General features: G+C 49.2%; 1 protein-coding gene across 1 annotated transcript in view; it reads right to left on the reverse strand.

Annotated features, from left to right (window-relative positions):
- The window catches only part of ASIC2 (acid sensing ion channel subunit 2), a 1,019,934-nt gene extending 996,224 nt beyond the window's left edge, over positions 1-23,710 (reverse strand). Inside the window, exon 1 of the mRNA XM_067714314.1 lies at positions 22,462-23,710. Within this exon, the coding sequence (XP_067570415.1) occupies positions 22,462-23,016 (555 nt within the window). The 5' untranslated portion in view covers positions 23,017-23,710. The remainder of the gene's footprint in view (positions 1-22,461) is intronic.
- Between the last annotated feature and the right edge of the window lie 214 nt (positions 23,711-23,924).

Below are 23,924 nucleotides of genomic sequence, written 5' to 3' on the forward strand. Positions count from 1 at the left end.
TGTAAAGGGAGAAGAGAATAATACAAATCAACTTATTTACAAAACAGAAATAGACTCACAGACATAGAAAACAAACATATGGTTACCAAAGGGGAAGGGAAAGGGGAGGCGGAGGGACAAATTAGGAGTATGGGATTAATAGATACACACTACTATATATAAAATAGATAAAAAACAAGGATTTACTCTATAGCACATGGAATTATATTCAATATCTTGTAATTATCTATAATGGAAAAGAACCTGAAGTGGTATTTACACCTGAAACTAACACAATATCGTAAGTCAACTATGGTTTAATAAATAAAATTTTAAAAAAATAAAAAAGAAGAGAACCACCAAATTGTTACTATTTATTTATTATATGCCAGACCCTGGGCTAGGCGTCCATTATCTGATTTAATTAAATGTTCATACTATCTCTATCACATGTATCATATATATAATATGAGAGATATATCATATGATTAATGTGATATAAATATATATGTGAGATATATAGATCTAGATATAAATATAGATACTGATAGAGATAAATTTTCTCATTTTAGAGGCAATGAGACGATATGAATTCAGGTCTCTCTGTCTCTAAGGAGCTTGCTTTTCTCTTGGTGATTTTCTACTCTTCATGGTGCAGGAGAAGGGGAGAATTTCTCTGAAGAGATGGAGTAGTACCATGGTAATGCTCAGAAAATGCTAGTTCTTTCCCTTCCCTTCTCCTAAAGAAGATGCTGCTGGGGGGAGCCACCTCCTGGGAATCCCCAGGGCCCTGAGAGTGGGCCCTGGCGGCCTGGCCCTGTTGAGTTGGTAACAAAACATCTATTCATGCCCAAGGGAGCAGCTCTGGCTCTGGGCTGTGGGACAGAAGCCCAGAAAGCCAACACCCACATGCATGGCCACAGGCCAGGGGACCAGAGGTACCAACGAGCCTGGTGCCCACCTGGATTGGGGAGCCTCACGGGGCCTGGCACCAGCAGGGGAAGCACGTCCCGAGAGGCAGCCAAGGGAACGCACAGTCTCCCTGGGCCTCACTGTGTTGCCAAGGGCCGTCTCCTGCCAAGCACACTCACTGACATCTGAGGACAACCCTTTAACCCGGGGGGTTCCTCCCAATTTATAGATAAACCAGTGGTTCTCAACCAGGGACAACCGTGCCCCACAGGAGACACTGGGCTATGTCTGGAGATATTTCTGGCAGTCAAAACTTGGCAGGAGGCGAGAGGCACTACTGGACAGAAATACTGCTAAACATCCTACAGTGTGCGGGACAGCCCCCAACGCAAAGAAGATCAGGCCCCAAACATCAACGGCCGAGGCTGAGAAACTGAGACAAGAAACTGACTCTTACAGGTATTTACCACGTTCACACAGCTGATGAGTGCTGGAGTCAGCTTCTAGGTACTCATCCTCTGATCCTGAAGCCAATGCTCCTTCTTTGTGATGGGGAGACTCGCCCCAGCCAAGGCCAAGGAAACTGAAGGATGGACAAGCTTGCATTCCGATAAGCAGACAGAGCTGGGAGCATCCCAGGCTCTACTGAAAAGCCCATGCGAAGCCTGAAATGACCTGAAGTTTCCTAGGAGGAAGCTGTAGGCGGTACCAGAGGTTTGGGTGTTACAAACAGTGATTTACTTGCATTTGGAATTTGATAAATGCTCAGTTCCTCCTGTGCTCTCCCACCCCTACTCCCAGGTACGTCTGTCCTTAAGTGCCAACGGCCTGGGTGAACTTCCCAAGGTCCAAAAAGGGACCATAATGCCTTCCCACCAGAATTGGACATTTTGACCAGGTCCCTAGGGGCAGGTCAGACAGCTGCCATTCTCAAAGACAGGTAATATAGGTCAACGCATGAGCCATAGTAAGTGCACAATGAGGGAAAGTGAAAAACGGGCAGATGGGCCAAGCGCCACCACGGCAGAGATGAGGCAGGAAAAGCCAGCTCGGTGGGGGTCATGATGGCCATGAAAGCTGGCAAGTGGGCCCCTGCCCTGAGCCCTGGTGATGAGACACGGTGAGGTTCTAAGTCAGCAAATGACCTGACCATTTTCTCCGTGCCAGTTGGCACCATATACCCCAGAAGCCAAGTGTCTATTATGACAGTCCCAAACGAATTAGGTCTGATCTCAGTAAGGAAGCTGCTTCTGACCACTCTAATGGGCAGACAGGCAGCCAGTCATTCCTAAGAAAGGGCAGCTGAGCGCCCAGGTACAATCCTTCCTTTGAGCCCCTGGATCCCTCACCCCACACCTGGGCAGTACCTTCTGGGGCCCCTCCAGTTCCCACCCCTCACTCTAGCAAAAAAAAAAACAGCACTCTGAACTTTGGAATCCCAATCTACTGGACAGCTAGAGCCAACCACAGACATCACTGACAGACTGGCAACCACGCGGTGAAGTTGAGACCCCATAGGTAAGCTTATCAGGGCTCAGAAGCCAAATGAGATACTTTACTTGAAATAAAGGTTGATCCGCTTTGGGGAAGTCGGAAAGCCTTTGATTAGTAATTCCAAGAGCAGAAGCTTACAGCTTCGAGTTCTGGCCAGCGAGGCCTCAGCCAGCTCTGACCTGGCTGGCCCAAGCCAAGAACCGTCTTCTGGAACCACGTAGTCACAAACAGGCCTGCCCTTGGTAACTGGAGGCCTGACAGCAGGAGGAACACAGCAGGCACAGGAGACGAAGCTGCAGACAGAAGGTGGCTAAGGACCAGGGCTTGGGCTAGGGCTAGCGTCTCTGTGGGAAAAGACCAGTCAGCAAACCCAGCACCGGGTTTTGCTCCCAATTCTCCAAGCTGCTGGTTCTCTGGCTAGTAGCTTTTAACCTTGACTGAGCACTAGAATTAATCTGGTAAGCTTTGAAAAATTCTGATGCCCAGACTTCAACCCAGACATCTCTGGGGTGGGACCCAGACATCAGTATTTTTTAAAGCTCCCCAAGTAATTCCACTGTGTGGCCAAGGTTGAGAAGCATAGACTCCAATCTTTCCTTAATGCCTTGATTAGTTCTCTTAGCACACAGACGATGAAGTTTTTCACCGCCTGAAGTTTTGTTTACACTCTACAGCCAGTAATTCACACCCAAGGACTTGAGCTCCACAAAGATATGATTAAAAGGTAAGAGTCCAATAAAGGCAAGACTCTTATTTTTTAAACAGTAATAATAACAAAACAATCAAACAGAAAGCAGACCTTTGCATCCTCTTTCTTAGCTAAACCGTCCTCAACCGGGATGCTGCAAGCATGGTTCTATAAAAAGTAAAATGGGATCATGTCACTCAGAACCCTCAGCTCCCCAGTGCCTACAACACTCGGGGTCCCTCACAGCCAGGGAAGAACCAACTTTGCAGCATTATCTCCTGTTCCTGACTCTACCCAAGCATACACTTTACAGGTAACTTTACTGGCACAGTTCCCCAGCCCTAGGATGTACTCACCTGCCCCTTTCACTTGTCAAAATTCTGCTTCTCTTGAGGGCCTAGCTAAAAGGCTACCTTCTTCATGAAGCCATTTCAATCTCCCCAGTTGGAATACATCACTCCCTCCTCCACACTGTGCCCCCCCACGCACAACATGGATAATTCTCTCACGACAGTTTTAATTAAAAGTATGTGTTTACGTATCTGCATCCCTCTAAAAACATGAGATTCCACTGAGAGTAGGGGAGGTGCCCTATCCATCCTGGTACCAAGTAGACCCTTGGGGAATGCAAAATGAATGAATGAATGAATGAGTGAATGAGCAAACAGCAGGTTGAATGAACTACACGTTGTGGATATGTACTCGGTCCTCCACCACTGAGACCTTAGTCACCCACTGTGTGCTGTTTTGTTGTGAGACGCTCTCCCGGAAAACAGACTAAATTCTGTTTTCCCAGGAAGGTAGCTTTGAATCCATCAAGTGAAATCATCATTACCCATGTTCCGTGTTAATCCTCTGGGCTCATTAACATGCCAGATAATTAGCGCCCCTAAGCAGGCAAGGCAAAGAGCAGGACATGGGGAGGAAACGCTGCCCCTGTTTGTGGACTATCAGTCAAGTGATGCGGGGTGAGAGACAGAGCCGTGGTACCAAGGGTTCCTGGGGACACTTACGCTTGCATTCACTGGGCGCCTCTCCCCTCTGTGAGCCCCACCCTGCTCCACTCTCTTTGCATCCAGAAGCCCCTCCCTCCAGGCTCAAAGCCAGATAGCCAAGGAATTATCCAGTTATCCAGAGAACTACAGGCTGGAGGAAGGAGAATATGAAACTTCCCCCATGGCCCCTCTGTCCCCTCCTGGCAGAAGCTCTTCATGCACTGCCTGGGAAGGCAGAACAGGGGAGTAAATGGGACCATGAATCTAGAGACCTTGGCAATTTCTTTAATCTCTTGCACCTCAGTCCTGACACACAATATGAGGAGTAAGAGTACCTCTCTCATCACATCCCTGGGAGGTGCTTTCCACACCACCTGGCACATAGCAAGTGCTCAGCAAATGACTGGCTCTCATCATGTATCCAGGTACTTTAATTAAATGGAATCCACATGTGAGACTTCCCTTTCCTACCCCACCTCCTCTGCTCTCACTGAGGAGGGATGCTGCATGAACTCCCCGGAGACAGGTGCAAGGCAGCACAAGCACCGGACATCTCCTGGGGAGGCTCCAGGGAAGTGAGGAGATACCGAGAGTCAGGACAAATAATTAGGATCCCTAATTTTATGACCTGCCTTACGCCATGTGGTCAGTGTTGTCACAGCCCTGTTCCACTAAGCTCAGTGCCTGCCACCCCTGTCCCAGGCCTGCCCAGGCTCAGGACCAGTAAGAACCATGTCTGAAAGGTGAACATCCCCATCCTGGGATACGAGGGGATCTGGAAGGAGCCTGTGGTTGCCTTGACTACAGCTGCATGGACTCCTACCAACCTGCCCTCTCCCTTCCCACTCAGTTATTATGGTAGTTATTACACCAACTCTATCCTCTGGAAACTGGTAATTAAAGGACAAGAATAAGCATTTATCCTGCCTTTATAGGAGGAACTCTGGTTGATCCCCAGTTGACGAGGGAAAGCTCTTCTTTACAAAAGAATGTCAGCCAATAAATGTAGAAAGAATTGAGAAATCACAATTTTGCAAACTCTAATGAAACTGTTAATTCAGGTTCAAATATGATGGTAAATAGCATATTTACAGGGTACCAGAGAATCATCCCAGAGATGACGGCAGATGATTTGATGATGGGAGGTGATGCAACAGAAAGATCCAGCAGTTGCTACCTTAAACAAGGGATCAAAACTAGCATCTCGAAGAGGGGGACCATCACAGAATAAGCTTCTGCTCTGAAGCAATACAAAGTACACAGCTTCATCCATGCAGTTCTCTTGCCAAAAACATTGACCTGCATTTCATTAACTCTTTAAACCCAACCCCGAGTTTATAAGAAATACAGAGGAGGGAGGAGCAGGTTAAGTGAAACCACAAGGAACTAACCAGACAGATTCATAATGCGGGATGATTGTACGGGACCACTTTGTATGGGTCTGTTTTCTTCCAAAAGTCAATACTAAAGGAAGTGTGAAAGCAGCATTACTCATAATCGCCAGAAAGTGGAAACAGGTCAAAGGATGAAAAGATAAATAAAATGTGACACACCCATATAATGGAATATTTGGGGGAATAAAAGGAAATGAAATACTGATACAGGCTACAACATGGATGGACCCTGAAAACATAATGCTACACAAGACAAGTCTGTCACGATATATATATTATATAGTATGTGACTGCATTAGCATGAAATGTCCAGAATGGACAGATCTACAGAGACAGAGAGTAGAGTAGTGACTGATGGCGCTTGAAGGCCATGGGGAGGTAACAGCTAATGGACCCAGCTCCTTTTGGGGTTCCGTTTAATGACAATGTTCTAAAATTCACAATGCTGTGAATGCACTAAATCCACTGAATTTTACACTTTATGTGGGTGACTTGTATGATGTAAGAATTGTATCTCAATAAAGCTATTTTTAAAAATTGTGCTTGTGTGTGTTATGTTGGGGGGAGCATTTTGATTAAGGAGACAGAACAACAAAATGCAACACATGAATCTTGATTGTATCTTCAGTGGATCCTGAATTTTTTTTTTAAATATATATTTTATTTATTTATTTTTGGCCTTATTGGGTCTTCGTGGCTGCGTATGGGCTTTCTCTAGTTGCAGCTCTTCGTTGCGGTCCTCAGGCCTCTCCCTGCGGTGGCTTCTCTCGTTGCAGAGCACGGGCTCTAGGCATGTGGGCTCCAGTAGTTGTGGCTCACAGGCTCTAGAGTGCAGGCTTAGTAGTTGTCGCGCATGGGCTTCGCCGCTCCACGGCATGTGGGATCTTCCCGGACCAGGGCTCGAACCCGTGTCCCCTGCACTGGCAGGCAGATTCCCAACCACTGTGTCACCAGGGAAGCCCGATCCTGAATTTTTTAAGTTAACAATCTGTAAAAATGTTTGGGGGATAATTGAGGAAATCTGACAATTGAAGAAATCTGAAAGGAAGGCAGCCTAGTAGCCGCCAGAGCACACAGAAGGAGGGCCTTGGGGAGAGGCAGGAAGGCAGCCCAGCAGGGACTGGGCCCTTGTGAGGAGGCATCCAGGCAGAGTAGTAGTCTGTAGGGATGAGAAGATGGTCTGCATTCAAGAGAATGGAGCAAACAGTAAATAAGATCATGGGAGGCAGGTTTCCTACTGCAGGAAAAAAGGAAGGACCAATATGGAAAGGGCAAAGACTTCGAATGAAGCTGTGGTGTTAGATTAAAATTGGAAGTATCTGTGTCAACTGGTGCTTTTCAATACAGATGCAAATATACATGTAAATATCCTAGCTCTGTCCACTGGGAGGGCCCTGAGCCCTGACAACCTAGTAGCAGTGAGACCTGGCACCCAGATCTTGCTTCTAAATACCATTTCCCACTAAAAGGAACCAGGATTCACTGGAGAAATAGCCAGTTACAGGACTTGGGCAGGAAAAAACAGATGAGCCTTCTAGCTGGACCAGAAATAGGTAAAGTGCTCAAGGGATTCAGGGAAATGTCAAAAGGACAGAGATATCAGCTTGAAGGGGTTCCCAAATATGGGAGATTTTGAGTTTCGAAAGAATATGAACAGATGAGAACCCACTGAATAAAACAGAAATTGGAGTCTACACTGATATAAATGAATGAACGAATAAAAAGGGAAAAGAGAAAGCTCTTCTGTATTTCAGAAAGCCCACTAAGAAATGTAGATGGAAAGATGGAATTAGAAAATCACCATTTGGCGAGCATCACTGTAATAATTCAAGCAAGAAAAATCAATGGATGATTTGAAAAGAACAGAGGGTGAAAGCGGGATGAGAAATGGGCATTTCCCTGGAAGACACCAAGTTCATCAAGTGATAAAAGTTAACACTATAACTATTGGGACAAATAAATATTGTGTGCTTCCAGATAGGATACAATGAGAAGAATCCTGGATCCATCCTGTGAAATTCAGCCAAAAATTCATTATCTGGGTCTAATCAAGAGGGAACATCAGACTGAAAATCATTTGCGAAAATGACTGGCCTTGAATTCCTAAAAAAATGTCAAGGTCATGAAGGTCAGGAAGAAACTGAGAAGCAGTTCCAGAATAAAGGAGACTCAGAATAAAGGATCCGGGATGGGATCCTTTGGCCAAAGAGGACATCACTGGGACCACTGGATACTCAGGAATCCTTTGCACTAGTCTTACAACATTTATATGTTTAAAATTGTTTCAAAAGGGAAAAAAAATTATACATATCATCTCCTTTTGGAAGATTTTTAGAGCCTACCCTGTGTCGCCTTGTGCAAACTTCGGCTGTTGCACGTAATCTGTTTACTGCTCAGCCTACCCTCCAGGCTGCGAGCGCCCTGACCTCCTGGACCGGGCCTCATTCATTTCCATTTCTGTACAGCTTAGCCCAGAGCATAGGAAGCACTCAGTAGGTGTCTTCTGAACCAATGTGCTGGGCAACTCATAACCCCTGAGATTGGCTGGTATATCCCTGGACATACTGCCTCACTGTTGGTAAATTCCTCCAGATAGGAAGGTGAAATATGCCTCTCTACAAACCCAGAGCATCTATCTGCCCTACAGCAATGAGCTATGTGTCCTGGAAGTGTCCTGCTTCTCAGGAGCATGTTGCCTGAGACCACAGGCTCCAAAGAGCAGCCTTCTTGCCTCACTGCTGTGGGGAGAACAATGGTCCCTGTTTGTTTAATCCCAGTCCATTGTGGCAACTTGACTGCACAGAGCTCACTTGTGATTCACGTGAGCTCCCAGAGGTTTGCAGCCATAATTCAACATTTGTTAATAGCCACTTAGAATGTCCCTGAAATAGCTAACAGGCCCAGGGGATAAAAGGTGTTCTGCTAAGAAATCATTCTAGGAAGGCAGAAGCAGCCTTGCCCCAACTTTAGAAGACACTGTTATTTCCAGTTCATAGAGATGCTACTCTCTCAGTGGCCGCCTCCTCACACTCTAGAGGGATGGGTATCTCTCGGGGCTGCCAGGGAGAAAGTGAGACCTGAAATTCCCTACATCATCATGGTGGACACGCTAAAACATCTTCCCCATCACCCCTGCTCCCAAGAAAAGTCCCTCGATTGCCATATCCAGTGGGGGAGGAGAAAACAAAAGAGAACACAGTCCAGCCAATCCCAGGAGAAAGCACCCAGGTCAGAGAACAGAAATGAGGAAACAGAAAAATATCATACTGAATTAGAAGCCGAAAAGTTGGTATGTAGATGGAGATGCAAACAGGGAGGAGGGTGAGAACCAACTCACAGTGACTGAGCTCTACCGTGCTGCACAGTTTACAACTCATTTAATTCTCCCCAAATTGAATTAAATATCTTGTCCAAGGTCATCTAACTAGTATATGAGTATAGAATTTCAACCGAGATTGTCTCACTCCGGAACCCCAGCTCTCAACCACTGTGCTATCCTGTCACCTGCAAATTTGTTCAGAGCACACGTGAACTGGACATTCAAATTCAAGTCACTGATTCGGAGGCAGAAGCTCTCAATGCCAAGCTCTCGCCAGCCGGTTCCTTCAACAGATCTGTTTCTCGTAAAGTTATCATTTCTGCCACCCAGAGGCGGATTTAAAATGGGGAAGTGGAGTCAGAAAAAGCCAGCAAAGCGGAATCCCATGCACATCTGAAACAGATGCTCATTTCCTAATGTCGGACCCTGGAGCCCCCCAGCTGGCAATCTGGAGAGACGGCAAGTGTCACCCTGGCAAGAACAGACTTCTCCAGCGTCTTGACTTTCCTGAAGAGGGTGCTGTGGAATTGCTTGGCCCTTCCACCTGTGTATTCCTGAGCCAAGAGACCGGGCAGGAGAGAACAAAGGATCTGATGCAAATCTGCAGAGCTGGGAGGTCAAGGGGACCACAGACGTATGTCCAGCTCTTAGAGATGTGGTGCTTGCAACAGGCAGAAATCACGGCAGCAGGATCCAAAGTCCACCTTCCCCTGAAGAGGGAAAATTGAATTCACAAAGCTGATGTGCAGTGCCCCTCCTGGGCAGCCAGTGAAGCCAGCTGAGCCGAGATGCGTGACATCAGCCCAGAAAACACCTGCACGTTCATCAGGGGAGAAGGTCTGGGGTGGCCACCTCTCAGAACCAGTCATCTGACTGCACCTGTGTTCTCCTCCTCTAAGGCAGGAACTGTAGCTGGAAAGTCTTGTTCTGCAAAGTTGGAATATTCTCTTGCAGCACAAAACCCTCATCTGGTGCAAACTGTTATATGCAAGATGGATATACAAGGTCCTATTGTATAGCACAGGGAACTATATTCAATATCCTGTGATAAAGCATAATGGAAAAGGATATGAGCCGTACCGATGTTCAACTCTGAAACAGATGCACTTTTTCCACTTTCAGAGTTATTGTGAGGATCCAATAGCATCTTATAAAGGAAGCCTGGAGGATCTGGAACCAGAGTACCTGTTTCAAATTCCACTTCCACCAATTCTTAGCTAAGTGACTTTAGGCTTGTCGTTTAACCTTTCTGAGCCTCAGTTTTTTCCATACCAAACAACAGAGTTACAGATAGAGACCGAATTCCAAGTCAAGAACAGGCCTTGAGATATAGCACACACTCGGAAAACATCGCAATTATTAATAGGTTTTGTAAACTACATAGTTTTGATCTATTTTTCACATACTCTGGGTGTCTTCTAGCAGGAGCTGGGTGCCTGGCTCGTTTGCAGTCTCATCCCCATACTCTGGGGATTTGCTGATGTCACTGCGGATTTCCCCCCAAAATCCTCTGTTCTCAGATCCCCGGTCACTATGTCTTATCACCAGCTCATCTTAGTAATAACAAAAGTAACAAAATACTGACACTCTTACATCTGGCCCAATGCTTAAAGTTTTGCTTCTATTATTTCATTCAACTGCTGCACACCATCCTATACAGTAAATACCAGTATGACTATTATTTAATAGGTGAGGAAAGGGAGGGGGGAAGGTTAAGTAACTTGCATAAGATCACTACCAAGTTCCATTTTTTTAACTCACAGGACAGTTCACTTCTGACACCAAACGTGTTGGTTTTCCCCTCATACCAAGCAATTCTGACACTAACTACCCAGAGTTAGGGCAGACCCCATAGATTAAAGGTTCAGTCCCATAAGACTGGCCCCACTTCAGCCGCCAATCACCAAGCCACCTGTACTTCTGACCAACTGGCTATAAATCAGGGTTCCCATGACCCCCTCCTCAAGTTTGATAATTTGCTAGAATGGCTCACAGAAGTCAGGAAAAGTTTTCTTACTATCGCTGGTTTATTATAGGGGATACAACTCAGGAACAGCCCGATGGAAGAGATGCATAGGGCAAGGTCTAGGGTAAGGGGCACCGAGCTTCCACGCCTTCTCTCGGTATGACGGCCTCCCAGCACCTCCATGTGTTCACCAACCCAGAAGTTCTCCAAATCCCTTCATTCAGAGGCTGTTATGGAGCAGTCCCATTACATAGGCAGGATTGATCATGGGCCACTGGTGATTAACTCAATTTCCAGCCCTCTAATCGTATGGCTGACGGCAACCCACCCCCATCCTGAAGCTATCCAGGGGCCCAGCAAGAGTCACCTCCTTAGCATAAATTCACATCTGGTTGAAAGGGCCTTACCAGCAGTAACAAAAGATGCTCCTCTCACCCAATTCCTCAGGAAATCGCAAGGGTTTTTCAAGCTCTTGTACCAGGAACCAGGGATGAAGACCAAGTATATGTTTCTTATTAATCAAAAAAAAAAAAAAAATCACAGTTATGCAAGCCTGGACCCCACACCTGTCTGGCACTGAATTCCACGATTGGCTAAAATATCTCATTCTGTGATTACCTCCAATGCCAGAGCCCCTTCATCCTTCCCACACCGGCCATAACACCCTGGAGCTCCCAGGCAGGGCATTCTCCCAGCCACATTAACTTCCTTCCCAGCCCTTATAACCGGCTCTATCTCTAGCCCCACCCACCCCAGAGTTACCTTAAACTTGAGTACCTCTCTGTCTCCCCAGCCCCTACCAGAAAGCAGGTCAGGTCCAAGCACACGCAAGATTTGCTCTCTAGGACTGAAGCTAGTGCCGGGAATTTATGACAAGTTGCCCTGGGAACTGCTTCTCCAGGAGCCGTGCATACTCCCTTGGGGAGGCCAGGTCATTTACCAGCCACTCCAAGCCCCGGTGACCCTCACCCACACGTGTCCTGCACTCTCTCTGGATGAACTGAGCATGTTCTGTCTCCAAGTCTTCTCCAGCAGCAACATTTTTATTCCCCGCTCCTGAAACAGCCTCAAGGCTACGCTGTATCGGGAAATGAGGTGGTGTTCCACGGTGGATGTACTGGCTTGCAGTTACTATCAATTCTTCCCTATGCCATCTGTCAGTGGCCCTCACCTCTGACCCCAAATATCTGTTCCAAAAGGAAATAAATCAAAGATGCTCAGAGTTGAAAGTAACTGTAGAGGTCATTACATCCAACTCCTTACCTGACATTGATCCACCCCTACAGCATCACCAATTAGCAATTGTATGGCCTCAGCTAGAGTTGATGACAGGGCACAGGTGGTCCCAGGATGGCTCCTTCTAAGCAGCTGATACTCACCTCTGTGAACGTCTGCCCACCCCTGGGTACCAGCACTGCATTCTGGCCTCACAAAGAGAAAACCTCATCCCTCTTCTCTACAAGGACCTTTGAAGTGTATGAAGACAGCAACCACCCAGCCTTGAGTCACCTGCTTCCCTTTTCAGGCTAAACAGTCTCAGTTCTTCCCTGCATCCCTCATCACTCACGGTTTCTGTGACATATGAAGAGCAACAGCCCCGGTCAGCCGTACATTTCTCACTGCCTCCTGCTTTACAGATGAAGCCGAACCACTGCCAACATCGAAGGCAGTCGCCTCCCCCCCCCCCGCCCATGGCTTAAAGCCAGACTGAGGCCCATCTAGGAGGAAATGGCAGTGAAGGCTGGGAGGAGGGTGAGAAAGGGATGCTTTCAGAGACAGCAGAACTGGGAAATGGGAAATGACGAGAAGGCAGGTGTTGGTAAAGGTGTGAGCTAGAATGTGAGCAGCCTGGGCAGGGGACAGGGTTCGGGGGGGGGGGGGGGATGCAGGAGCTGAGAGAATAAGGATAGCTCAGCCCTTAGGACATGGGCAACTTTGGGAAGGGCTTTCCTCGGACAAAAAGTTCCAAAGAGGAGCAAACCAGCTGAGCCTACAATAGTGGATCCTAATAGAGAGATGCTCACTTGTATTATGGAAAGTCTCCCTTGGACATTGTTACAGGCCCCAGTGGTGGGCACATCAAGAAAGAATGAGGCTTATAAGACTTTTGAAACAGGTATTTCCTTCTTTCTAAGCCAGACACAGGCCCATGTGCCTAAGTGAGTCTCCATGTTGTCAAACAGATGGAGAAGGTAAAACGAATCAATACACAGGGTGGGTTCCCTAGCACAGCCTGAGATGCGGTTTCTTGTCCACGTGATTTATTGAGGGAATGAGCTCAGGAAAAGCCTAGAAGGGAGTGAGGTATGCACGATAGGGCAGGGAGAAAAGGTAAGCAAAGACGTGGTTTCAGGAGAAGTCTAGCTCAGCCTGATCCCATGGAAAGCTCTGGAGTGTAAACTGCACCATAATTTGTTGGGTCTTGAGGCAAGGTGCCTGGCATTTTGCACTCCTGTCAGTCAGGAGTCGCTGGCTCCTGGCTGCCCCCAGGTGGTGGGGAGGTGCATAACTTCTCAGATATCTCCAGGAAAGGCAGGGCCAGTAGACTAAGGACCAAGGGCATCCTCCTGTTCTCAGTGCAGAAGCTTGTAGCCACAGCAGCAGGAAAGGGGATCTGGATGGAACACCAACAGCATCTTTCACAGATGCCCTTGCTAATTTGTACACAGACCCCTGCTCACAACTGTAGGACCAGTGTGATGGAAACTTTCAGTCAGACTGATGAATGGCAGTCAGACACGCACGGCTCACGGACAGAGTCTTGACGGTAGAATTCTGTGCCTCCGTATTCCCACTACAGCCACTCAGCATATCAGGGTATTTTTCCTTCCACTGTACAGCTCCATCTACATTACACAAATAAATGGATAAATATATCTGGTTACAAAATAACATCAACTCTCTGCCCCCAAGCATAAGTTAAAGTTATTTCAGTGAACAAATGCGAGATCAGAAAATAAGTTTCGATTGTGTTCTATTGTATTACAGTTCTCCAAGTTGGCAAGTCCTTGGGAGTCACCTAGTTTAACCCCCTCATCTTACAAGTGAGGAAACTGAGGCCCACAGAAGCTAATTACCTTGCCCAAGGCCAGGCCACTCCATCAGCAGAAGTCAATAAACCCAGGCAAATATGTTCTTTCTGTGCTTTGTACTTTATTTCTCCTGAGTATAAATTTCCGTGGCCAGTGAGGTAATCAATAGGGAATGGACCTGATTCATGAGAAAATAAGTGCTGGGAGATGGAGAGACGGTTTAGCATCCAAAGGATGACGTTTTTCAGAATGTTCTTCCCAAATAAAGCCCATCCTGATAAACAGGCTTCTATCACAGGCTTCCAGTAACCACTAAGTCCCACCTGTATGGACTGGTTTTAAGTCTGTTGCAGGGGAGAAATATGACACATGGAATTTCAAATCTGCAGGGGTGCTGTAGCCCATTCGTTTCAGATTACAATAGATCATGGGTCAAATAGCCCCGCTGGTCAAATTTGATATGGCAACCCAGCTCCATCAAACGTAAACACTCAGATGAAACAGAGACGGCGCAAAGCACACTTTCAGATATCTCTAGACCCAGGTGGCATATTTCTTTTCTGCTGGAGAGAATGCGATACTCGATGTTTTGAAATATGAACTGATCTATGGGAATAACGCCTCTGACAACAAACTTGGTGCTAAAAGCTACCAATTCAAAAAAATTAAAAAATAAAAGTAAGAGCTATCCATTCAGTGGTTGGGGATTTTTTTCATGGGATCCCATTTCAGCTCTTCCTCTAGAAATCGGTAGCAAACCAGGATTCAGAAACTTTACAGAAAACTGTCTAGAATTCATCTCTTCGTTAAGGGAAGGAGTTTCTGCAGAGAGGAAAAGAGAACCACTGTAGAGAGGGGGAAAGAATCAATTCCCAATTTGGTAAGCTTGCAGGTAGTCTTCCATCAGCATTCTGGAGGTCCAAGAACCCCCAGGGACAGAGATGCAGACATACAGCAGCTAGGCACCAGCTTTGTGGCTCGCTGCCACTTCAGCTTTTCTTGCAAGTAGATGGTGCAGGTCATTCTAACAGTCAGCTCTTAGTCTGTGTCCTAGTCCTTCATCACATCAGACAGAAGTCAATACACCCCTGAAAGCTTTACTTCCAGAGAGCCATGACCTAACATTCTGCAGACTAGAAGATCCCAACTGTAGGCTGGTACCACAGAGAACCACGCACACAGCTGGGCAGAGGTTGCCTCTCCAAGGGCATGGCAAATGCTCACAAAACTTCCAAGCAACTTAAGGAATAAGAAAGACCATCTACTTTGCATTCAATGCAGTCTAGACCATTTTAACATGGAGCCTAGAAACTTCCCAGGTGAGGGAGAGTCAGGGCCTACACTGTGTGCTGAGGCGTGCAGGGATGGCCGTGCAAGGAGAACCTCCTGGGCTTCATGGTCCAGGGTCCTCATGGTCATGAGGGGTTGGGCTTCATCCAGGAACGAGGTCAAGCCTCAGTCAGAAGATCTAGTTTGGTGTCAACAAACACATCTCTGGTTCAACCCAACAAACAGGACCAAGATGGCTTCAGGTAAATGCACACCTAGACTGTCAATAAATTACCATCAAAAAAGAGTAACTGGTGTTCATCTGTGAACCTGTAATCCAAGGACGCTGAGGTAAGAGGGGCAATTTCCCCTCGCTCTCACAAATTATCCCCGGATGCTGCTGGCAGATAAGACAAAATATATCCCACCAAAGGGGTATTGCTCAGACCCACGGAGACATATCTTTGGATTTTATTTTTACTCTAAGTGGACCGTTGAGGGAATCTCTAACACCCTGGAGACTACCCAGGGGACCCAGGATGAAGAAAGCAAGGTGACAGTGACTAAGTGTGCACTGCATGCCAGACGAGGTATCACATGTACAGATGTGTGATCCCAGGCATGACCAAATGGAGCTACTCCCCAAATACTAAAATAATACATGTAATTATACCTAAGATGCTATTCTGGGACATTTTTTCTTCTTTATTCTTTCCCACACTTCCCAAGTCTTCTCCAGTGACTGGATTGTTTCTATAATCAGAAAGTGTACTGTTAAAATAATAACAACAGGGCTTCCCTGGTGGCGCAGTGGTTGGGAGTCCGCCTGCCGATGCAGGGGACACGGGTTCGTGCCCCGGTCCGGGAGGATCCCGCATGCCGCGGAGCGGCTGGGCCCGTGAGCCATGGCCGCTGAGCCTGCGCATCCGGAGCCTGTGCTCCGCAACAGGAGAGGCCACGGCAGTGAGAGGCCCGCGTACCGCAAAAAAAAAAAAATAATGAGACAAGTCTTCCCAATGCAGGTGGAATCCTGGGTCCCTATACTGAAAAGGGAAGCCAAAAAATGGCTATTTCAGTTGACATCAGAGTCACCTGACATTTGAAAAACTTCAAACCCACTTCACACACTCACGACACACTGTAAGAGCTTTCCCTGTGCTAAGCAGTTCTAAGTCCTGAGAATATCAAGTTAGAAAAGACATCATGTCTTATGGGGAGGAGAAACTGAAATGGGCAATGAATAAAAATTATCAGTGGTTAAAGAATTCCGTTTTAAATTAAATCATCTCTAAGGTTCCTTTCAGCCTAAACACTTCATGATTCTAATGCAAGGAAAAGTATAATGACTGTTCTAGGAGAGGAGTAATCCAAAGGCTGTTTAGAGAACAGGAGAGGAAGAGATTAAGTTAGATTATGACATGGGGAGAGGGGGCAGTGGTTTCCTGGAGAGGGCCACAGAGATATTAGAGCCAGATGTTTTGGGGGGTGGGGGGGTCGTATTATTTATTCGAAATCCAGGGCATGTTTGGCAGTTACAGTGAATCAACCGAAATACAGTTAGTTCAAGTTGCTGGATCTTTGATTTCACCGTTGTTCAGGATTATACCACAGAACGCAATGTAACCTGCGGAAACTTCCAGGCTCCCCCGCAATGCATCCTGGGCAAGGCTGGGCCCAGCTCCTTCCGCCATCCTGAGGAACCCCTACACTTGGTCGCCCCTGGTCGCCGTCTGGCTGCGGTGCGGGGAGGTGGCCTCTGGGCTGGGCATCCAGTGACTTGGGCTCCTCGCTGCCCCAGGACACTGGCACGCATACCTTCACGTGGAGGCAGCCCCGCTCCTGCGCCACTGCTTCTAATCTCCTGCGGGCCCGTTTCGCGTCCCCCAGCACCTGCAGCTCCTCTGGCCTCTTCCGTTGCCACCCAGCGCCAGGGTGTCCTGGGGCCCGAGTCCGCCCAGCCTCTCATCCCCAATGGCGACCACGCCTAGAGCCGGATTTTAAAGGATGAGTAGGATTTAAATAAGTAGACAGAGAGAGAGAATTGAGAGATGAAAAGAAGTAAGAAAGGCCCATGAGCAAAGGATGCTGGGTCAGTTCAGGAAACAGCAAGTAACTATTGAATTAAAAAAAAAAAATCTTTGTTGGGTATTTACTGTGGGCAGACCCTGCATTCAGCATGAAAGGTGCAGAGAATGTGTTTGATGAGACAAGACTCCTGCTCTCAACACCCCACTCCCATCCACAGGGGATGGGAAATGGGCCATGAGCTTTCAGATGGCAAGAATCTGGTCTAGCTCTCTCCCTGCTACATGGGAGGTGCTCTGTTTGATTAACAAAGGAACGGATGTGCAGACACACAGCACACACACTCAAGATAAAAGATGCAGGCCTGCTACCCAGGCCACTCGACTCTTATCAGGGGTTAGGGCAGCACAAGCTTCCTGGGCTGAGGTTAGTGGCATGACCTGGACCGGAAGCCAAGATGGCAGGTAAGGAGAGGATGTTTAGGCAGCAGAACCGATATGGAAGTCCTGAGAAAAGGGAACGTTTGTCATATTACGAGAATTAAGAAGCCCACAAACACAGCAATTGACCATGCTCCAAAGCTGTTAGTGAGTCACAGTGTGGAATAGTGAGAAGGACACTGTCCTGAAGTCAAGACAGCCAGAATCCAACGAAGGCTCAGTCAGCACTCCCGGGGGACACTAAGCAAAGCATGGGGCCTGCCCTGTACGAGGCATCTGCCATGCACTAGCTCTTGGCATCCTTTGGCCTCCCTGGATCAGTACAGCAACTCTGAGTGGCAGGTATTATTGTTCCTAATTAGAGACGGAGAGAGTAAGATTAAGAAATTTGCCCATGATTACACATCGAAGAGGGGGTACGGTTGGAATTCCAACTCAGATCTCTCCCCAAAGCCCACCTTCTTCACACACCTGCTCCTCATGTGATAAGAAGTAATAAGCTTAGCTAGGGACCCACCAGCCTGTGGCAAGATTTCCAAATATGGGAGCTGCCTAAGCCCTCCCCTCCGCATCTCTATAATGCTATGTGATGCAGACGACTAGGAGTCATAGAATTGCCTCTAACAAGATCCCACTGTGGAGAGACGCTTCTTTCAGTAAGAAAAGAAGGAAATGCCTTTCCTAAGAAATCTCTAGTTTAAAGTACACACACACACACACACACACACACGCACACACACGCATACACACATGCGCGCGCGCACGCACACACACACACACGCACACACACTATGGCAATCAGGTTAAAAATGCAGACTGAGGGGTCATTTGCAATCCTGAACTTGGAGGCAGATGAACCCCAATGTGATAAGCAGAGAAACAATGTGAAACAGTCACGTGCTAGTCACAGGCAGTGGGGTTGCCACCTGTCCGCAATAGTTAGCTATTGAACCCAGCTGTGACCTCCACTCTACAGAACCCCAGCTCTGCGATGCTGGGCTTTAACCCAGGGCTCAGAAAGCAGCAGCCTCCTCTCTCTCTGGTCTATCCTGACAGCATTACTAATCAACTGACTCTTCTGGAGGGCTGCAAACAGGGCAGGTAGGCTGGACAATAAAAGCCCTCCTACAACGGGCTTCGCTGGTGGCTCAGTGGTTAAGAATCCACCTGCCAATGCAGGCGACATGGGTTCGATCCCTGGCCCGGGAAGATCGCACATGCCGCGGAGCAAGGAAGCCCATGTGCCAGAACTACTGAGCCTGTGCTCTAGAGCCTGCGAGCCACAACTACTGAAGCCCGTGCGCCACAGCTACTGAGACTGTGTGCCACAACTACTGAAGCCCACGCGCCTAGAGCCTGTGCTCTGCAACGAGAAGCCACTGCAATGAGAAGTCCGCGCACCGCAACCAAGAGCAGCCCCCGCTCGCGCAACTAGAGAAAGCCCACAAACGGCAACAAAGACCCAACACAGCCAAATATAAAAACAAAGAAATAAATTTATATTAAAAAACCCCTCCTACGAATCTTGAAAATAACCCCGCCTTACATCTTGTGACATCTAGTTGTCACAAGGCACAAGAGATTTTTCACATATATGGTCTCACATGATTCGTTCTCCCTGTGAGTTACAAAATCACATGTTACTATCACATGTTCCACAAGCAAGTCGATACCGAGAGAGGGTACAAAATACGACCCAGGGAATAAGCTAAGAAATGACGGAGCTGGGATTCGAACCTATGTTCTCCTACTCCCAATCTTAACTTCAGCTCATCCAGTCATGTCCAGAGACACACCCCCTGGCCAGCCCTCTCACCCCAACTCCTTTCCTTCCACTCTGGGTCAGCAGGGCGATCTCCGCTGCGTAGACACTGTTGAATCAAAGCCCTCCTCTCCTCTTCCAGGAAAGAAAAGTATGTGCCTATCTGAAGTCAGGCGGTCTTAGGTCAGGGCTAAGAGTGTACCTGCCCAATCATGCAGCACACCTGTTTACATGGCAGTCAGCGTCCCACACCTGGCTTCTGGGACTTTTAACCTCCAAAGACAACCTTTCACTCTGCTAGAATCATGGCTCATTCGCTAATTAAAGGGTATTATGCACACCAGCTAAGAACTTGGAATAAGGACGCGTATGCGAAAGCATTAGCCCTGGAGATGGCACTAGGTACGCTTTGCAGAAAAAGAAAACCAGGAAAAATGATCCACCTGGGGCAGCCCCTCCCCACACTTCACTCTCTAATAAGCTAGCCACAGCTCATAGGGAAGGAAGCCACCCAGCATAGGACAAACCCAGGGAGAGCCCAGTAAATTAACCAAAGGGAGAGGGATACGTAGTAGAGAGAATGAATGAGAGAGAAAGCTGGTGAGCCAACTTCTCCCATAACCACCTGTGAGGTCTCGCTCTCCTCCGGTGCACCCCAGGCCAAGGACAAGCACAACTGCACCCCAGGCCAAGGAGCCAGGGAGACAAGGGCGAGTGGGAAGGATTAGCCCTCACTGCAAGGTCTTGGAATGAACTTGGCATCATGTCTGCGCCTTGTAGCATGGCTGCTCATTGCAATCAACGGGTGAAAAAGATCAGCCTCCTGCCTGGAGTATGCGCCAAGCTTCCTAGAGCGGGTGCCCTTTTGGACACTCTACTGAACAGCTTGGCAATCCAGCCCTGAGACCCATCCCCTTTTCAATGCTAGAGGAGGTCATCCATTGAGAGTCAGTCTAAGGAGGGACACTCAACCAAATCAGTCTTGAACCTGGTAAGGATGGCAGATAATGACGTGACACTTACTAAGTAATAAATTGTGTCCACAGGCAGCTTCATTATTTAAGAGACAACCTGGAAAGGTCAAAGGGTTGGGTCAGGTTTTACAGCCTGATCTTTGGCCTCTTGGGACCCCAGGGACCGAAATGATAGGCTAAGTACAAAACTGCAGCCTGGGATCAAAGAACCTTTACTTCTAAGTGGAACTTGGTCATGAATTGAGAGGAAGCCACTAGGTGGACATGTGGTTATGAGGATGCTTGAGAACTTGGCCCAGGGTCTGCTACCAACTGCAGTTGCTCTCGGTGCCACCTTCTCTCTCTCTCTGCTGTCTGCATGTTCCATGTGTGTTTCTGAGCTGCGTGGTGCAGTGGTGAAGCGGAGCGTTGCCACGGCACTAGAAAGCACGGGGTGGATACAGGGATAGTTTCAGCCTCCAAGAATGAGGCTTTTTCCCCAACTCTCCCCAAGCCACCCAAGACATTGTGCGTGACATGTTTTCGGATCCTGTTTGCTCCATTTAGAAAGGCTTCCAGGACTGCTGGTCCCTTCCCCCCAGCTCAGACCTGCTTCCTCTTTAGCATACATACACCACAGCCTGATCTTGCCGGGCTCTTTTGCATAGTGTTTCAAATGGATAATACAAAACAACTCCCCCAGGAAACAGAGCTCCAGGGGATGCCAGAGGCAATGAGCCCTCCCCAGCCCCGCGCCCCACCCCCACCCACCCCCAGGCACTCTTGGCTTTTCCAGAATCAGAGACAGCGCACAGCAAGCATAGAGGCTGTGTGCAGAGACTGGTTGTAGCATTAAAAGAAACTCAGAGCAAGAGTCTGGTAGGCAGTGGCCCTGAGAGCCGGCGGGGAGTGGATGCACCACAGAGAAAGGTAGAGCATGTCTTAATTAGGCAGAGGACCTCAGACAAGAGCTGACAACAGAGTCCAGTCTCTTTGCAATTGCAGTACCTGCCACCCCGAAATTACAACTGCAATTTGGCTCAAGGCTCTGAGACTCAAAAGCTCTCGGTTCTCCCTTAAGGCGGCTTTGGGAGAAGCCCACGCTGGGCTTCCGGAGGGTCCCACAGCACTTGATGTCCCAGACCCGCCTGGGAGCAAGGAGGTGTGGGCAGCTGCAACCAGACCTGTTATGCCAAGTTCTGCCCAGCAGCCCACTAATTAGGCAGACACAGAACCCTGGCAGCCACAGCTCTCCTCCCATTCTTCCCCTGCCCCTCCAGGAAGCCCCGTCCCGAATGGGATCCACCTCCCCCTCCGCTTTTCCTCTTTACTCAGCTCCACTCTCCTCCTCCAGGCTTACGGATCCCACAGCTGCTCGCCCCCTCCCCACACCACCCCTCTGTATCCACGTATCCACGTTGTTAAGGGATCATCATACAGACAGCAAACGAGCCTTTGAGTTTCAAGCTGAAACTCGCAGACCAGCCAGCCTGCAGCGTTTCACCCTCCCAGACACCTCACTGCCCGTCCTGTGCATGGGTCTCCACATAGACCCTCCTCTTTGGCCCAGGGACCCTGAACATCTCTTTGTTTTTGACCTGCCAGCAGACCAGACAGAGACCCGGGGTTCCCCTGGCCTCTCCTCTCCCCGCACGGAGCTCAGAATCCACACAGGAAAAGGAAGGAAAGAGACTTCCACACCTTTGCAGCATCACCTGCTCCAGCAAGCTCCCAAAGCCACTGGAACCATCCAGGCTGCCTGGTGCCCCCCACCCCCTTTCCTGGCAGCTTTAAGCTCCAGCCCAGCCCACAGGATGCAGTGCCTGATGCCACTTCCGAGCAGAGAGAGAGAAAATGCCACCTCGGCAATGACAAGCTGTCCCAGTCACACAGCTCAGACACCGAGTGCCCTGGACCACGGACGGCTCAGGCCTCCTCCCTCTGGGTGGGTGGAAGGCAACTCAGCACCCCTAGGGTAACGATCCGCCACCACGGCCAGGCGCCCCCTGCTCGCCCCGCACATTTGACCAGACAGGAGTGCTCCAACCCAGCAGGCAGGCCTCTCCGACCAGTTCCAACAACTCTGGCCAACTACCCTCTTGGCCTCCAACTGAGACACTGCTCTCTCTCCTGCTCCAAAGCACAGAGAGACCTCGAACCAAGCCGCAGACCGCCAGCGTGGTACTTCTCAAAAGGACTGAGCGCAAAAATGAGCTGAAAGCCAAGTACTCACTGTGGTGAAGTCCTGGTGGCCACACTCCTGCCCTTTGAACTTGCAGTAGAGCATCATATCCTTCAGGTCATGGCCCACGCGGTGCAGGAACTCCAACATGCTGAACTGCTTGGGTTTGTAGTGCTTGAAGTTGGCCTTCTGCCGCAGGGCCTCCAGCACCATGGGGTCAGCCAGGTGCGGGTCCGGGATCTGCAGGTTGACGTCCAACAGGGCGAGCAGCTCCCCGGCGTGGTACAGATCATTGGTGGTGAGCCTGGAGAAGCGGAAGCCGTTGAGGTTACAGAGGGTCACGGCTGGGAAGACCAGGCTTTGGGCCACCACCTCATCCACCTTGGTGACGTGCTGGTAAGAGAAGTAGTAGGACACCCTCTCAGAGCTCTCCACCAGCAGCAGGCCCAGAGAGCCCACGAAGGCCATGGCCCAGAGCACACGCCGGATGGTCAGCGGCCCGTACACGAAGATGTGGCGGATGCCGTGGAGAGTGGAGGTGTTGGCGAAGATCTGGATGCTAGAGGGCTGCAGGCTACCCTCGCTGGGGCTCTCCTTGAGGTCCATGGGGACCCTGTGCAGTTCCGCAACTGGCTTCAGGTTGATCAGATTTCAGGGAAGAGTTCCCAGTCCTCGGGCTCCGCTTAAACCTTGACGTTCAAGGGAGGGAAGGAAAGGCAAGCATCAGGCCAGGTGCCGTGAGTTTATCCTGAGAGCCCAGCCGCACGCTGCCAGGGGTGAGTGTTTATGTAAAACCCATTCAAACTCTAGCTCCTGATTTTGTCCAGGCGATAAGGAAGGCTGGTTTTATTTAGGGAGACACCAAGGTGATGTGGAAGAGATGTGGGTGGGAAGGGAGAGCTTAGCCAATGGAAATAAAGTCCTCCCCCCTACACACGCCACTAGAGACAAGATTAAAAGCGAGAGCGAGGGAGAAAATGCTTAAAACAAGTCGCTCAGCAGCTCGGAGCCTGTTAACCAGTGCGTAATGCCCCGCGTTAACCATCCTGGGGATGTCAGGGCGGCCACGCTGATGCACTGCGGCCGGGCGCAGCGGCCGAGCTTCAGAGCCGCTGCCGCCGCCGCGGCTCTGGTCCTCTCCTCTCCCCGTACTGTTTTGGACTCCGGATTCCGTTTCTCGCCGCCGGCCTCCGTCCCTCCTCTCCTACCTCCTCCTCCTCAAGGGCCCCTTTTTTTGGGCAGAATTCCAAAGGCAGGCGGGCCGCGGCTAGCGCCTCGGAGAGGCGGTAGCGCGCGGCCGCGGAGAGGCGAGGACCGGGAGGCTGGGAAGGATGCTGGAGGTTCGGAAAGGGACTCGTCTCTCCCCGCCCACCCACCCCGCCCCGCTCCGCCTCCCCGAGGAAAAGCGAGGACCCAGAGGGCACCGAGCGAGCCGGCCTCCCTCAGCCCCTCCTCCACCATCCTGCTGGGGGCTGGGAGAGGGCAGGCGTGGGGAGGGGTGTGGCGGGGGCGGG

Source organism: Pseudorca crassidens, chromosome 19, assembly GCF_039906515.1.
Source record: "Pseudorca crassidens isolate mPseCra1 chromosome 19, mPseCra1.hap1, whole genome shotgun sequence".
Classification (NCBI taxonomy): domain Eukaryota; kingdom Metazoa; phylum Chordata; class Mammalia; order Artiodactyla; family Delphinidae; genus Pseudorca; species Pseudorca crassidens.